The 15,997-nt window shown below is 44.9% G+C and overlaps 1 protein-coding gene across 3 annotated transcripts in view; it reads left to right on the forward strand.

The window, feature by feature from the left end:
• The window catches only part of MLH1 (mutL homolog 1), a 29,891-nt gene extending 15,318 nt beyond the window's left edge, over nucleotides 1-14,573 (forward strand). For all 3 annotated transcript variants that reach the window (XM_006097100.2, XM_014462918.2, XM_014462919.2), the window contains 8 exons: nucleotides 657-1,018; nucleotides 2,925-3,073; nucleotides 8,780-8,888; nucleotides 10,226-10,289; nucleotides 11,836-12,000; nucleotides 12,495-12,587; nucleotides 12,870-12,983; nucleotides 14,254-14,573. In XM_006097100.2, coding sequence (XP_006097162.1) covers nucleotides 657-1,018; nucleotides 2,925-3,073; nucleotides 8,780-8,888; nucleotides 10,226-10,289; nucleotides 11,836-12,000; nucleotides 12,495-12,587; nucleotides 12,870-12,983; nucleotides 14,254-14,421 — 1,224 coding nt within the window. In that variant the 3' untranslated portion in view covers nucleotides 14,422-14,573. The remainder of the gene's footprint in view (nucleotides 1-656; nucleotides 1,019-2,924; nucleotides 3,074-8,779; nucleotides 8,889-10,225; nucleotides 10,290-11,835; nucleotides 12,001-12,494; nucleotides 12,588-12,869; nucleotides 12,984-14,253) is intronic.
• Nucleotides 14,574-15,997: the final 1,424 nt, after the last annotated feature.

Below are 15,997 nucleotides of genomic sequence, written 5' to 3' on the forward strand. Positions count from 1 at the left end.
ATATTCTAGGTTCTCTTTGTACTTTCCGAGCTCTGATTTCTTTTAGTAGGGAATGGTATTTAGAGACTGTAATCTGGATCGGGGGTCCTCATTACTACTGGGGGGTCATTGCTTTGGGTCTTTCCAGTGGACAGAGCTAGGAAATATGTATATTTAAAAGTAACCAGAATGGTGGTTGCCAGGAGCTGGGGAGAGGGGAGAATTTTAAGGGTAAAGGACACAGGGGATCAGTTTGGAAGGATAAAAATCTGAAGATGAATGGTGGTGATGGTCACACAACAGTGTGAATGGTTAATGCCACAGAACTATACACTTAAAAACGGTTAAGTGGTAAATTTTATGTTACGTATATTTCACCACAATAAAAAAATAAAATTCTCTTACAGCAGCAGCAAAAACCTTAAAATATTAGAACTTTTCACTGATATTTCCATTTTAAACCAATATTAAGACTATAAGGATTCGGTGAATTTTTTACTTTTATATTTGTATATCTTTATTTTTATACTTCAAACTTAGGTCTGATTTGCTTCTGTAATAATAATTCTATTATGATAACCATACCTGGTTTGAGCTTTTCCCCAGCACTGCTCCACTCTGGGACCTGGGCTTCTGAAATTCGGATTCTGAATCTTCTGTCTTCTCTTTTGTCACAGACTTTACTACCCAGTCTTGCTGGCCCCTCTGGGGAGGTGGTTAAATCCACAACAGGCGTGACACCCTCGTCTGCTTCTGGAAGTGGCGACAAAGTCTATGGCTACCAGATGGTCCGCACTGATTCCCGGGAGCAGAAGCTCGATGCCTTTCTGCAGCCTGCGAGCAAAGCCAGTCAGCCCCAGGCCATTGTCCCGGAGGACAGCACAGACACCTCCAGGGCCGAGCAGCAAGATGAGGAAATGCCGGAACTCCCAGCTCCCGACGGGGCTGCCAAGAGTCAGAGCTCGGAGGGGATCGTGACAAAGGGGACTTTGGAAACATCAGAGAAGAGAGGGTCCCCTTCCATCCCGGACAACCCAAGGTATGGCCCTTCAGGAAAAGTGCAGCTTGCCTCCTTTGTTCTTAATAAAACTGCCTCTAACGTGGGCTGTTCATGAACCACTTGTCTCTTCTCCCCTCGGCCTCCGATGGGACAGTGCTGGGGCTTTGTCCGCTGTCTGCCTTTGACTATGTCTTGAGAGTCACCCATCATAGTGGCCTTTGAATTGTCTTAAATGTCCATGATCCCAAGCATTAGTTAAAAGCACCAGGAAAAAAATCAGACTTACCCTTTATTTTTAGTAATGACTTTTGATAAGGCCTCACAGCAGCGGTGGCTAGAGAGAAGCCTAACATACCTGGAGGATTCTCTTTCATCCCCCTCAAACCCGCTTTCACTCCTTTCAGAGGAAACACACTTTCTCAGTTCAGGTCTTGAGCCTCCCTGAAGCACGTGGCTGGTGGTGAGCGAGGGTAGAGAAGGCAGGACCAGGACTAATGACTGCCATTGCATTCTGAGCATTTCCAGTGCAATCTGCAGCTTCTTGAAAGACATCACGCTGAAGTCTGTGAGGTGGATATTCATTGTTCGTGTTCAGGTACTGAACCTGGAGCTCGGGGTCATCTGCCCAGGGCTGCACATCCACTGGGTGGCCGACCACCAAAGCTCTGGTACTAACTGGCCATTGGAACTTGGATAAGTTATTTAATTTCTGTTTGCTCATTTCTGAGTCAGTCTAGTGAGACAATGTCTAAGGGTTTTTCCCCCGGGAATAATGAAGGATGCTAACTTTTTAAAAATATATATATTTTATTGATTTTCTACAGAGAAGAAGGGAGAGGGATAGAGAGTTAGAAACATCGATAAGAGAAACATCAATCAGCTGCCTCCTGCACGCCCCCCACTGGGGATGTGCCCGCAACCAAGGTACATGCCCTTGACCAGAATCGAACCTGGGACCCTTCAGTCCGCAGGCCGACGCTCTATCCACTGAGCCAAACTGGTTAGGGCAAAGGATGCTAACTTTTATTGAGCACCCACTGTGTGCCAGATACTTCACATACATTATCTCATGTCATGCTCTTAACAGCCCTGCCAGGGAAGTATTACATTTCTGTTTATTACTTGGGAAACTAATACCACAAGCTGTTTAACCACACAGCAAAGGAAATCTTTTAAAACCGGAAATCAGATTGTATTGTCCTCTGCTGAAAAGCAGTGGCTTCCTGTAGCACTTGGGATAAAACCCCTGCCCTCCCTCTGGCCCACCACTTCCCTCTCCCGCGTGGTGTCTGGCCACACTGCTCTGGTGCCGACCTGAGCTCACAGCTTTGCATCCCTGTGCTCTCACTGTTCCCTCAGCCAAGGAAGACTGGCTTCTTGTCAGTCAGATCTCAACTCAGATGTCGCCTCTTACCAGAGGCCGTCCTTGTCCATTTAATCTAAAGTCCTCTCTCTCTCACTTCCCCACCATTCTATGATGTTCCCTTGTTTTCTTTTCTTCATAGCATTTGTTGCTACTTAAAATGATTTCTTTTCCATTGCTGTTTGACTCCCACTAGAAAGCAAGGATCATGACGGCAGACCCTTGTCGGCCTTGTTCATGGCTGAATGTAGTCGGTATTATAATAGTGCCTGATGGGGAGGTAAATGGAACACTGAACGAATGAGACTTGGGAAGGTCAGCTCACCTGTGGCTCTGCAGGGCCATGCTAGATTCCTGCCACGTGCAGGCCCGGGCTGGGCCCTGAGGGTTGGCAGAGAAGCAGCGGCGGCGAACAGACTGGCCTTGCTGGCCTGCCGCCGGGATCCCTCCCAGATGTGCAGAGCCAGCACAGAGAGGCTGCCCCCTTCTCCAAGACGCAGGACACCCACTGGGCTGGTTTGTTATTATTTTGTTAATTTAGAAAGAACAGTAGTGATCTGCCAGTTCCTTGTCTCATTGCAGAAAGAGACATCGGGAAGGCTCCAATGTGGAAATGGTGGAAGATGAGTCCCGGAAGGAAATGACAGCAGCTTGCACCCCCCGGAGAAGGATCATTAACCTCACCAGTGTTCTGAGTCTCCGGGAAGAAATTAACGAGCGGGGACATGAGAGTACGTAAGTGCCAAGTCTGTTGGGGTCTCAGAGGCCCGGAATGGCTAACGTTTAGTTTTTGGAAATACAGAACGTATTCAGGTTAGATGGCCACTGCAGTGTGCCGAGCAGACCTCTGCCCTCCCTCCTGGAAGGCACCAAGTTCCACTCCTGTGGGCGCACTGGCGTGCTGTTGCTGCAAGTGGCAGGCTCTGAGGGTCCTGGCTTCACCTCCTGCCACTCCCACTTCTGTGTGACCTGAGACTCATGACTTAACCTTCTGTAAAGAGATTAATTGTACCCTCCAAGATAATTGTATTGATTAGAGATGAAATGTCAGTAAAACACTTGTTGCAGAGTAAGGAATCAGTAGATATTTTTATATCCTGGAGACAAAGTCTCAGAAACAGCCTTCCAGAATGCCTGAGTGGACAGCTCCATTTTGGGCCCCATTACTTCAAAACTAACGTTATGGTTTTAGGAAATAAAAGGGGGCTAGTCACCTCCCAGGGATGAACTGACCAGGGGTTGAGGTGTGTGACAGCGACTTGCCCCTCACAGCACTGACCCCACTTGGTGAGTCAGACAGTCATGCTCCAGGTGTGGACACCATTGCTCTGCCCTTGTGTCTACACGAGTGGGCATGGCTTTTCCGTTTTTCATCTGCAACAGATTTCTTGATTAAAATAGTTAAATTTCAACACTGCTATAAAATGTGTCTTAAACTATGACGACCGAAAGGAAATGGGTACCTTTCCCACTAATCCACAGTCTCCTGGAAGAGCTGTTCTGACTCAGTGGCCTCTGACATTTTCAGGTTTGAGTGAAGTCAGGATGGCCTCAATTTGCCTTTCTTATTTGCTCCCTCTTTTCTTAGCACTCGGGGCTTTTGTCTGCATGTGTCTCCAGTGCTGGGAGGGTAAGAACTTCCTGTGACTAAGGTCGTGCCAGTTGTGGAAGTAGCTGCCACTTGGCGTCTGGGTTTTGTTTCCATGAAGATTTGCTCTGGTTGCTCTTTCCCTGCTATTGGCTTCCCAGCTGGAAGCCCTTAAAACCACTTTAAATAATGTCAGAAAGGTGGGCTGTTACTTGATGTATTTAGCAGTTTTCCTACGGGTAATTTTAATGGACTCCCTCAGGTCTGGAATTTGCAGTTTTCTTTAAGGGTTTGTATCTCTTGTGCAAAGCAGGCTATTTAAAGTACAATTTCAATAAATTTCTGAGAAGGTGCAAACTGTTTCCAGTGCAGGATAAAAACAACGTGCGTCGGGTTTGATGCGGTTCGGAGTCCATTGCTGAGGCTCAGATGATGAATCTGAATACTCTGAGATTGTGTATTCATACACGTCATCTCATGTAAGTCTAGAAGAGTCTGATGAGGGAAAGCCGGTTGACTTTGAGTTGAATGCTGTACAGGGGTTTCGCGGAAGCTCGGATTTGGTGAGCTATGGCCACTCCCCTTCATAGACCAACAGCCTGCTGCTCCCCCACGGAGCCGTGCCCCTGCCCGGGAGAGACACATACGTTTCCCTGTGCCGACATCCCGGTTGCACTTGTTTGCGTGGTTATTTCAGCTGTGTATGGCCTGTGCAGGGATCGCGTCTGTTGAGCTCACTGCCTCATCCTTGGTGCCCGGCAGAGCCGGGCATGTGGACTCAGTAGGTGTTTGCCAAAGGAGTGAATGAATGACAGGAGCAGCCTGGGAGTGAAGCCTGACAGTTTTTATTCTGAAAGGATGTCCAAGTTGAACACACCGTCAGGCGACTCTGGTGTCTGGTGGATTTACCCATTTCTGGTGGCACATTCCTCAAATGAGGTAAATTTTTGGCCCCGTATCCAGTCACATGTTCCACAGAATTGGGCCCATCTCAGGTTAGTAATGCCTGAACTTATTTATTGCTGGTTCCATCATTTCAGTCTGTAAATTAATGAGGACAAGGAGTGTCTCCTAGGTTATTTGCTATCATTTGAATGTGAAAGCGTGCTTAACACCTTATCCACAATTTTCTTTTCTTTTCTTGGTCTTTGGTGAACAGTCCTGGGTCTAGATGTACATACTCATATTGTCTGTCCCCGGGTGAGTTTCTCTGGTACATGAAATCAGCTCAGCAGACACTTGTCAAGTATCTTCTCGGTACAGAATGTGCCAAGCCAAGGCTGAGGCAGGAAGGGAGCTAATGAACCACGAGCCCTGCCATGAGTGCTGTGGGACTGCTCACGAGAGAACTGGCGGCAGCGGGAGGAAGAGGGAGACACTGTCGCAGCGCTAGGGGCCCAGCTGGGGGCCGCTGGGAGGGCCGCTGGGTGGGCTCAGAATGTGACTGATGTCGGGGGCTGCTGCCACTGGTGCAGCCGCGTGGAGCTCCTGCCCTGCACAGCCCTCAGGAGCTGGAGGACTGGCCCCCTTCCCTGGGTTTGGCTTCACTTGCTGCTCTGGGAAGCATCTGAGACCAAGGCCTCCATTGTGAACTCAGATGTGTGGTTTGGCTTGGAAGTGTAGAAGGATTTTGTCCCGTTTGGCTGCTGGCAGAATGGCAGGGACATGCCCACAGGCTTCTGTGCTGGGGGGTTTGGGGGGAAGAATAAATGGAGGCCCTTCAGGTCCTGAGAAGAGGCTGTGAGGGGGTCCAGATAGCTTCATGGCACCCAGTTAGAAGAGCCCTGCCTGTCTTCCTGGTGGATTTGTGCCTGGCGGAAAGCAGCCTGCAAACCTCGGGCTGGGGGCAGGCGCCGCCTCCGCGGCCTGCGTGCTGGCCAAGCCTCCGTGACAGATGTGGGAACGCTCTGCTGCCTCAGTGCGCCGCACGCGCTCTCCTCCAGTGCCTCATCAGTCAGGGTTATTTGATGTTCTCCAGCTTTTAAAATAATCATTTTCTGCCCACGCAGAACATCCTGCAGAGACACTGAGTTGCCAGTGGGAACAGAGGGGAACACTTATTCTAGAAATGAAGAAAACAAGCTTTTTTTTTTTTTTTTTAATGGGGGAGCAGGGAGTGTTGCAGAACTTTGTATAACAATAGCTGTGGTGCCCAAGCTTTAAAAAAAGCAAAGTAAAAACGTGATGTACGGCTTACTGCTGTTTCCACACCCTTGCCCTCTGGGCTCCAGCCCCTCTTCCTTCAGCCCCTTTATATATATATATATATAATACAAAATCATATTTATAAAATATAGGTAGGATCTACAGAAGAAAACAAATGAACACATGCTTAAAGAAACAGAACATTGCCATCACCTTTGAAGCTATTATGTCTTTCTTCCCTGTCCCATCCTTTGTCCTTCTCCCTTGGAGTAACCATGACCCTAAATTTTATTATTATTTTCTTTCTTTTTATTCTAGTTTATCACCCACTTTTGTAGCCCTAAAAAACTACTTTTATAAGTTTTAAACTTTATATAAACACTTATACTGTATTTTAATGATAGAAATATATACACAGATGTTCCTAAAATTCATCCATCTTGTTATGTGTGCTGATTACTTTCTCTGTGTAATGGATTCCACTTCATGACTCTGCTGCATGTTTGTTCATTCATTAGAGGACTCACATGGCCTCGCCTTTGCCTCTCACACCCCATCCCCCTTTCCACTCCTGAGAGGACCCAGAACTTGGCCCACTGGTTGGGAAGCTCTGCTGCAGGCCATATACTTAGGAGAGTTACTGCTGGGTCATAAAATGACAGTGTTTTCCAAAGGAGTCGGATGAATGTACAGTCCCACCAACAATGTGAAGAAGTTGCATTTGCTCCGCTTTTCCTCCAGTGTCTGATCTGGTATCTGATGGTGGTTTTTATTTACGTTTCCTTAGTTACTGATGAAGCTGAGTAAGTATATTTCCTCTTCTGTTAGGTGCCTGTTTGGTCTCTGACCCATTTTTCTGTTGGGTTTTTGGTCTTTTTTGATTTTAGGAGTCCTTTATATATTCTAGGTAGTAATCAGATACATGGCAATATCTTCCCCCCCGTTCAGGGCTCACCTGGTATTTTTTTCTTATGAACACTTCTTTCATGAACAGAAATTCATAGATTTAATGTAGACAGATTTTATGAATTGTGCTTTACAGATTGGCTCTTTTATCTTATGTAGGAAATTATTCCTAATTCTGATATAATTAAATATATACTCTCCTAAAACGCTTATACCTGAATCTCATTCCACCTGGAATTCATCTTTGGTATATGGTGCTAGATTCATGTGAACATCTGATGTTCCCTAATACATTGTTATTGTCAATGTGTTTGGATTTAGCAAATATTATTTGCTCGTAATTCTTTCTCTCTGACCTTTCAGAGTCTGCCCTAAGCACATCCTTCAGTGGGGACTTTGGCAAACGGAGTTTTGCTTTGTCTAATTCATTCTTCTTTTGAAAAGCTTGTTTGTGGGGTTTTTTTGTTTGGTTTAAAATTCAAGATTATAAATTATTATTTTAGTGCATTGAAGATGTTATTCTATCATTTTTTGGCTTCTAGTGTTGCTGTTGAAAATTCAGGTATCAGTCTTATATTTTATTACTTTCTGGGTAATCCGTCTTTTGTCTCTGAGTGCTCTTAGTATCTTTCTCAACATCTCTGTGTGCCAGGTGTGGATTTTGTTGGGCCTTGTGGAACTCAGACTTGGTATCTTGCATCACTTCTGTTTCTACCTTTGTCTCTCTGTGCTGCATTCTAGAGAATGTCTTTAAATCGACTTTCTAGTTAATTACCTTGCCAACTTTGTCTAATCTGTTCTTAAGTCTGTCTTGATTTTTAATTTCAATTATTTTTCATTTTTAGAAATTTTATTTAGTTCTTTTGGAAATCTCCTTGATCATTTTGATACTCTTGCTTCTTCTGTTCTAATACCTCTTTATTGAACATACTTATTTTATCTTCTTTGCTGATATTTGCAGCCTCTGAAACCTTTGCAGCTAGGATTCTGTGATTTCTTCCGGATTCTAATTCTTTGAGTTTTGTAACTCCTGACTGCTAGTTCCTGGCACTTTATCTGTGAGGAACTATTTGAAGCCTGGATTGGAGATGGATTTCCCCAGAGAAATTTGCATTTGATTCTATCAGGGACCTGGAAGAAGTCAGCCCTGGAATCTCTTTAAACTAAAATCTGCACGTAAGTTTTTCCCATAACGTGCTTTGTGTGAATCCTGGCTGCAAGGCATGTGAGGACCAGCTTGTGGTTATAAATTCTCAGGGATGTAACTTTTTCTTTACTCCCAACACCAAGGCTTGAGGCAGTAGGTACTTTTGCTTACTGCCCTTTGAGGGGGCAGGAGTGGACATGGGACATGCTGGTACTTCTTGTCCTTCACACGCGGGTGCAGCCTTTGGGGTCTCAGTCTCACGTGTTTGGGAAGTGATCTCCTTTAGGCTCCATTTCAAACTCTTCCTAGGCCTCTGTCCTCCTTTCTCCACACCTCAGAGTCTGCAGAAACGAGAGCTCATGACTCCTGAGGACCCTCTGGTGTCTTTGGATGAAGTGGCCTCGGGGCTCTCGTCTTCTCTGCTTCCTGCTGTCTCAGATTGTGACCTTTGATTATTCCTGAATCCTTTGGCAGTTCCGTGTTGCATTCTGAAAGATTAGTTGTTATTAGTTTTATTCCTCGTTTGTGTTCGTTTTCAGCAAGACGTTCAGTTTGGGCATCTTGACTTATCTGTCTCTAGTTCGGGCTTGGTGCTTTGGACTGCAGCGGTGTTGGTGGGATGGCACCACTTACCTGTGTTTCACTTTCCAGCCCTACAGGAGATGCTGCACAACCACTCCTTTGTGGGCTGTGTGAATCCGCAGTGGGCCTTGGCACAGCACCAGACCAAGTTATACCTTCTCAACACCACCAAGCTGAGGTACGTCAGTGAGCAGTGAAAGAGCAGAGCTACTAGCAGAAAGGTCCTGGAGGCACAGGAACAAAACGCCAGGGAGAGCAGCAGCTTGACAGTTGGAGAGGCCCAGGCTTTGAAATCGGGCAGACTTAAAAGGCTCAGCCATTCACCGCTGATGTGACAGTGGGCAAGTTTCTTTCCAAAACTTCATCTCAGACTTCCCATCTGTAAATTGGAATGAACTTGCAGGGGTTTGTGTATAAGAATGACATGAGAAACCTGGTGTTTGGTAGCACTCTGAATGTTGACTGCTGTGACCCAGGTGTTGAAGGCAGTGCTGGAAGAGCATTCTGGCACCTGCTGTGATGAAGGCTGTAAACGAAAGCAGAGCGGATGGCTCCATTCTTCCAGCTTTGGTAACATAGCGAAGGCTACAGTGACCACCAGACAAGCCAGGGGGTTGAGCACAGAGGGGGTGATCCCAGCAGAGCCATTTGCTTGGTGCATAGCCAGCAACATCTATATGGACTGCTTCCAGGGACCTTGATGGATGAGCTCCTGCTGACTCTAGAACTGTTTAAATGTGTTGTCATATCGGTAGTACAGATGGGAGGGTGCTGCCACCTTCTCTGCCAGGCATCACTTGTCCACTGCGGGGCTCTTTCCCACCAAGCCTGCGGTGGTCTCACAGTGCTGCTTGGCCCTGTGAGTGGGGCGGCCACTATATGTTGCTTGGAGTTGCCACATGAGATCTGATGCCCTTAACCTAGAATCCACCCCAGTCCAGAGCTCACTGTGGGCCACATTCCTCCTGGATATTGGAACTCATTCCTCCTGGGCGTGGAAACCCTCGGGTGCAGCGCTCTTCAGCTTGTCTTTGCTGGGAGAAGTTTGCTGGGCTTGTCCGGAGGCCTGGCTCTTACTAATTTGTTGGGGATTTTACTCCCCTTGTTTATTCTTTTCCAGCATATCTAAGTGCATGATTCCCAAGGCTCAAATCACACTTGTGTTCAGGAACTTTCATTTCAGATACAAATCCAGGGTATCAGAAACCTCTGACAGCGCCAGGCGGGTGGGGACGGCATGGGTGGTAGAAGCCAGACTTGGTCTTAGTGTTTGGACCTGTGTGTGGAGGCCGGCTGGCCAGTTGGCCGGCCAAAGCCCTGGCCACAACACACATTGGAATCCCAGCTCTGGAGGAAAAGGAGACCTTGGTAGATGGTTAAAAAGGTTCCCCAGCAAGGCAGAACCACCTGTGTCCCAGCCAGGTTTCAAGGGCTGGTTCTCCTTTTGTCCCCACTGCTTGGCTCTCAAACATGGATTCAGCTTTTCCTTAAAAGTCAATTCATTTTTATTTTCAGTGAAGAACTGTTCTACCAGATACTCATATATGATTTTGCCAATTTTGGTGTCCTGAGGTTATCGGTAAGTTTTTTTCCTGCTTCTCATTCCTGAAATTTCAACAACCGCTCATTTCTGAAAATACCTTTACCCTAATATCTTATTTGTAATGTGGTAAATTTTTCTAAATATGCTTAGAAGAGTTTCTGTATTGTACAATTTGCATATAGAGGTATCTTTAATATTACAGGTTTATACAAAGAACAGCCATTTGGTAGCCAACTTAAACAAATGTTTATTATTATAGAAATTAATATATCTACTTAAGAAAATTTGGAGGTAAAAATAGAAATAAACATTCTCTAAAGCCTATGACCTAAACACAACCCCAAATGACAATTTTAGTCCATTTTTTCCAGGACGTTTTCATTGCCTAATTTTAGACTTAAAATCATACTACATATCTATGTAGTTTCATATCTTCTTTCTACGTGTTACATACTCAAAAGAATTTTCTAGAATTTTTATTGGGATTGTGTTGAATCTATGGATCAAATTGGCAGAGAAATCTTTTGTTATATTTATCCCTTAGTATTTCACATCTTTTGACACTATTGTAAATGGCATTTTTAAGAAATTCTAATTGTTTTTTGCTATATATAGCAAAGGAACTTGTCCATTTAAGTCTTTTAATTTATTGGCATGAAGTTCTTATTTTTTATTCTTTTTTAACTTTATTGATCTCAAAGAACTTACTTTTGGTTTCATTGACTTTTCTCTATTTTTCTGATTTTTATTTCATTGACATTTGTTCTGAGCTTTATGTAATGAGATAATCTTTATTTATATGGCCTATGTTAGTAAATGTTCCATATACATTTGAAAAGAACTTGTATTGAGTAGAATGTTCCTTATAAAGGGCATGTACATCAAGTTGATGGTGATGCGCTAATCTTTTGTATGGTGGCTTTGTCTTCTTGTTCTGCCATTTATTGAGAAAGGGGTATTGAAACCTCCAACTGTAATTGTGAATTTGTCTTTTTCTTTTTGTAGTTCTGTTAGTTTTATCCTGTATATTTTAAAGCTATTATTGAATGTATAAACATTTAGGATTGTTAGGTCCTTTTGATTGAGTCCTCTATTATGTAAAAATAAGAGCAGTGTACTGTGGGTTTATAACATGTAAGAGGAAAATGTATGACCACAGTAACATCAGAAAGGGAGAAATGGAGGAAAATTGAGGCATTTTATTTTTAACAGATTTCAGTCTTCCTAATTAGGTGATTGACCTGAAATGTCATTCGATTTAACTAATTCACCCTCCCCATAGCTTCAGTTATGGGTAAGGCAGTAGAAAGAAACAATCTACCTAGTGATTTGCTAGAAATACGGAAGTGGTGTCCTTAAAGCTACACAGAGGGAAAGTGCCTCCTCACCGCCTCACCCCACCCACCTGCTCAGGAGGCTGTCTGTGTGTCACATCTCTGTTGAAATGGCCATTGAGGGGGAGGAAGAGGTTTTATTGTTGTTTTCTTGGGAATGAGTGTTAGATTTGCGGGTTCTCACCTCCTGTGGTGATCATGGTTTTGTGGGAATGCAGGCTTCATTTGGATGTGCTAACACTTCCTAGGAGCCAGCCCCGCTCTTTGACCTCGCCATGCTCGCCTTAGACAGTCCCGAGAGTGGCTGGACAGAGGAAGATGGTCCCAAAGAAGGACTTGCCGAATACATTGTTGAGTTCCTGAAAAGGAAGACTGAGATGCTTGCAGACTACTTCTCTTTGGAAATTGACGAGGTGCGTGATGGCTATATTTATGCCTCTCTAGTATTCTTCAGACAAGAGTCAAGTTTTGTAGTTGGTCCAAAGTCAGGATGAGACTCGGCATTTGCATTTCTAGGTTAGACAAGTTTTATCATTCATTCGTGGCCATTCCTGTCCCAGGGTGAAGGGCCCTGACAGGAGGGAGGCTGCGTCCAGTCCCTGCAGGCCAGTGAACCAGCACCTGCTCTCCGTTTCTTCCTCTTACCCCATAGTCTTTGGGACTCTGCTTCTTGATGCTCCTTGGTTGGTCCAAAAAAAAAGTAGTTCTGCTACATGTCAGGACAGAAAGCTCTCTTTCAAGTGTTTAGAGCTCCTGGCCCCTGTGCCCCGCCCAGTCAGGCACATGGTCACCAGAATCCCAGGTGTGAGGACAGACCTGGAGGAAGCTCTTGAGAAATGGAATGTTTAAATTATACTGTAATCGCATTATTTCTTTTCCCTGTCCTGTCCTTTTTTCCCACGAGCAGGAAGGGAACCTGATTGGACTACCCCTTCTGATCGACAACTATGTGCCCCCATTAGAGGGTCTGCCGATCTTCATTCTTCGACTAGCCACTGAGGCAAGTGATTGAGCCAGTTCTAAAGTAGGTGGGCCCGTGAGTGTGTGCTGGGGGAGAGGGCACAGGACCCACCTGCATTCGGAATGCTAACGATGAAAAAGTGAAGTAGCTAAAGGCCCCCTTCTCCTCCTCACCTACCCCAGCGTATTCAGCAGTTCCAGTTTACGGCTTTAATGTGTAAAAAGTCGCATTCATTTTAAAGTCATCGGTGATCTCCATTTAACAGTGAAGTGTGTTTAAAGCACATACTGATGTTGAGGTATTGAATTCTCTTTGGACCAGGTGAACTGGGACGAGGAAAAGGAATGTTTTGAAAGCCTCAGTAAAGAATGTGCTATGTTTTACTCCATCCGGAAGCAGTATATATCCGAGGAGTCGACCCTCTCAGGCCAACAGGTACTGTGGTGATGCTGCGGGCAGCCCAGGACTGGGATGGGCCCCCATACCACCTTTAGGAGAGGAAAGTTGCTCATCTCTAAATTCCTAGAATTTCATTGCACATAAGGGCACAATGGTCAGCTTTTATTCGTGAATTTTATTCTCTTCTGCTGGCCTAGAAGGTACCTCCAGAGTGATCTCACTGTGAAATATAAAATCACAGTCAACACAGTGAGGGATGGGAGGTTGAGTTAGATTGTCGAGGGTAGGGGGTCCATATCCCCCATTGTTGGCAGCTTCTGGACCAGCCTCCCAGTCTCTTTTAGCTTTTGCCTTACTCTACATCTGACCGCTGCTTTGCCAGGAAAGCAAGGCTGTACTGAGGTCAGGTCCCTGCTCTTCTTACAGAAGGTCAGCTTAATAGAAAAATGGCCGAGGTGCCTCATGTTTCTGTGTCACTTTTTCCAGTCAGGTGACAATGCTTTTCAGTCAGCAACTATTTAGGAGAGGTTGGATGGGTGGGGGCAGTGGGGTTGAAATGGTCTAAGAATCAAGGGTAGGGCAGCAGCTTTACATGGTACGTGACCATCCTTGGTGATTACTTACAGACATCCTCAGGTGAAGCCACACACTCGTTTCATAGGGAGGAAACCAAGGGACAGTTGGCATGCTCAGTTCTGAGCCTATAGGTGTTGAGTAGCGATTCAGTCCTGTTGCCAAAGCCCCTGGGGAATAAATATCTCATTGCAGAGAAGGAGGTAAGGTGGCACACTTACCGAACTGTGCTGAGTATCTCATTGGATTGGGAAAATGTACTTCAGTGAAAACATTTCCCTTTACATGAAATAGCTACGGCTCAGTAGGAGAGGGAGGAGGGAGCAAAATAATCCCCATTATATTTCATTTCACTCTCTGTGGAGCTTCTAGGGAAACAGGGCGACATGAAGACCCCAAATTTGGTGGTGAATTAGAAATTTACTTTTTACTCTTGCTGCCCAAACACCACAGTCAGGATCAGACAGTATGTTAGATCCCGCCACAGTAACACATTCCCCCGAATGGAAACAGGTTCCCGGGGAGAAAGTCTCATGAGGGCCTGGCTTCATTTCCCCCATCTCCTCAGGTTCAGACCTGTAGGATCTGAGAGGCTGGCATACATGCTTCACGAGCATCAGGTAACAGCCCATTATAAAGGAACAAGACTTTGCTGGTCCAGTGCATGTCAGCTAGGAAGCCAGTATGTACCGGGATGCAAACGGGGAGACATGACACCTAACGTCTTTTCCAGATTGAAGCGCCTGGCTCCACTCCAAACCCCTGGAAGTGGACTGTGGAACACGTTGTCTATAAAGCCTTCCGCTCACACCTCCTGCCTCCCAAGCATTTCACAGAAGATGGGAATGTCCTGCAGCTTGCTAACCTGCCCGATCTGTACAAAGTCTTTGAGAGGTGTTAAATACGGTCACTTACGGACACGGGGCGTGCTGTTCTTCCTCTGTACCCTGATGCGGTAGGTCCTACGGTTGAAGACTAACATTTGCCTTCTAGATAGTAGCACTCCTTATGCTTGGTGACTCGACTATAAATAAATTGTCAGATGTGTCCTAAGATTTCTTATTTAATTTCATCACACTTTAAAGTTTTTCTATATTGATTTTCACCTAGTATATACCTGGTAGTGTTAATCTCAAAAGCAATTTGAAAGCCCCCTGGACATCTAAGAATTCTAAAGAGGCCTTGAAGATTTCATAGATAATGCTTTGTTTTGATTCTTTATAATATCCGGTGATAGATATTATGTTAGTTCAGGTGCCTTTATTTTTTTATTTTATTTTATAATATATTTTATTGATTTTTTTACAGAGAGGAAGGGAGAGGGATAGAGAGCTAGAAACATCGATGAGAGAGAAACATCGATCAGCTGCCCCCTGCACACCTCCCACCAGGATGTGCCCGCAACCAAGGTACATGCCCTTGACCGGAATCGAACCTGGGACCTTTCAGTCCACAGGCTGACGCTCTATCCACTGAGCCAAACCAGTCAGGGCAGTTCAGGTGCCTTTAAAAAAGGTCCTAAATATATAAAAGGCTCTGATGACACAGTCTATTGAGAAAGCTGAATTGATAATCTATTAGTACCTTCAATAACAAAAGAATAATTGATTCTTAATTTTAAAAAAGCTTGAGAGAAAAAAGTACTCCTTATTCAGTCTATAACTGGTATGAATTCTTAAGGAAGCCCACTTTGTTAATGGATGGGACTACTACCAGCTTAAGATGATTCAAGTTGTAGGTATTCCTGTTTGAAGGATGATGTAAAAATACAAACTATAAGTGCATTAAAATAAGCTACTTTAATATTAACCTGCATGAATAGAAATGTGCAGTCCCCATAGGGAGGAAGAATGCCTCTATTTTTAAGGTAAAATCCGTATTACAAGACTCAATGAAGAAAGTTGTTAGAAAGAACAGAAAATGATCTTATGAAGAAGTGGAGCCATTCCATGTGGAAAAGATGGACGAGACAGATCAAGTTTAATGCGTGGAACTTCCATAAAGTAGACCCAGCATCTCAGAAGTGAGATCCATGAGCCTGGGAGGCACACAGGCTGAGTGGCCATGGTGAAGAGAAGAGCTGGACCACAGTCTGTTTCCAAGGCCGCAAGAGCTGGGCCTTGTCTGTTGGTTCCAGCTGTGGGATTCTTGGATATATCTGCTTTTGAGAACATCCTTCCCCAACTAGGAAATCCTCTCAGTTCAGGAGACTGGTTTCCATATTTTAAAAATAACGGGCTGCCCTAACCGGTTTGGCTCAGTGGATAGAGTGTCAGCCTGCGGACTCAAGGGTCCCAGGTTCGATTCCAGTCAAGGGCATGTACCTTGGTTGTGAGCACATCCCCAGTAGGGAGTGTGCAGGAGGCAGCTGATCGATGTTTCTAACTCTCTATCCTTCTCCCTTCCTCTCTGTAAAAAATCAATAAAATATATTTAAAAAAATAATAAAGGGCTAATTAAACAATAATGTATTCACA

Source organism: Myotis lucifugus, unplaced genomic scaffold (assembly GCF_000147115.1).
Source record: "Myotis lucifugus unplaced genomic scaffold, Myoluc2.0 scaffold_195, whole genome shotgun sequence".
Taxonomy (NCBI): Eukaryota; Metazoa; Chordata; class Mammalia; order Chiroptera; family Vespertilionidae; genus Myotis; species Myotis lucifugus.